The sequence below is a fragment of the Galeopterus variegatus genome, unplaced genomic scaffold, assembly GCF_000696425.1.
Source record: "Galeopterus variegatus unplaced genomic scaffold, G_variegatus-3.0.2 Scaffold5201, whole genome shotgun sequence".
NCBI lineage: Eukaryota > Metazoa > Chordata > Mammalia > Dermoptera > Cynocephalidae > Galeopterus > Galeopterus variegatus.
In genome coordinates, this window is record NW_007731312.1 from 159,215 (window position 1) to 160,447 (window position 1,233).

The 1,233-nt window shown below is 35.4% G+C and overlaps 1 protein-coding gene across 1 annotated transcript in view; it reads left to right on the plus strand.

The window, feature by feature from the left end:
* PARP8 (poly (ADP-ribose) polymerase family, member 8) overlaps positions 1 to 1,233 on the plus strand; it is a 122,455-nt gene that overhangs the window by 104,665 nt on the left and 16,557 nt on the right. Inside the window, exon 18 of the mRNA XM_008589096.1 lies at positions 979 to 1,048. Coding sequence (XP_008587318.1) covers positions 979 to 1,048 — 70 coding nt within the window. The remainder of the gene's footprint in view (positions 1 to 978; positions 1,049 to 1,233) is intronic.

The window sequence follows — 1,233 nt, forward strand, 5'->3', positions numbered from 1 at the left end:
GCCTTGGCGTGAATACTTTTAGAGAAGAAAATGTAGGAAAAAGCAAAGTAGAGACTGGATATCAAAGAGCCATCTGATACCTGCTTTTCAGCTCCCAAGATGGCACTTGGAGTGGGCAGGGTGTTGTGGGTGGAGTCCGGTCTTTATTCACACCCTTCATCTTGCACATTCTACTTCACTCATACAGCTGAGTTTTTCATCTGACAACCTAAGGACATCAGGAAATAAGATGCTCAACCCAGTCACTTGAGCTAGATCTGACAGTAAATACAAGGACATTTGAAGTGGTACAATTAAATGTAAATGTTCATAAATGCACACTTATTGAATTAGTATTTAGTTCATACTAATAGGGTGTGAGGGCCCTAGAACACAGAGATAAGAAGAAAGAAATTTAATTGTTCTGAGTAGTTTCTTAGACCAGTTGGTTTCAGGTAATAAAACTCCCTGTAACTTGTAAAATTCAGAGGAAAATGAGAATGGGATGACAGATAGCGTTATAGAAAGGTACTTCAAAAGTTCATGGAAAAGTAGAATTCAAAGATAATACGAATCTTTCCACAGACTTTTTGGAGTATCCTCATATAATGAAAATCTGAGCAGGGCACTGTTTATTCACTAGTATGTGAATCCTAATCAAATGCCTTCCCATGTTTTTCAGTTTTGTTTTTAGAATTTTAGATTCATTAAAATGAAAGCCTAACCTAGGGTACTTTATAATGAGTGACTCTGTCACCGGTAGGGTGGAAAACATTTATCAAGGGTCTTTTTCCTCTGGCTATCATTTTTCATATATCAACTCACTCTGAATTTTAAGCACAAGGGTATTAGTACTATTTTTCAAATTAGACCTTGGAATAGGAACTGTCATTTTTCTAAGACTTAATGTTCCAACATGAAACTGATTGCCTTCTTTTGTAAAATATTAACATTTAAACCATGACTGACTTTTCTCTCTCTCACCCCTTCCCATTTTAGCTCCACGGTGCAATGTATGGAAGTGGAATCTATCTTAGTCCAATGTCAAGCATATCGTTTGGTTACTCAGGTAATCCTGTATTTCATTTTAACCTTCAACTTAATTAGATTTTTATTTTTTTATTGTTATATATTCTAGGCACAGTTGTCTACCAAGTGACTGAAGCTTATCAGATATGTTTGTGTTAAGTTCGTTTGATAAATGTCAGAAACAAAAGCAAAGCTCAAATATCATGAATTTATAATACTTCCCCT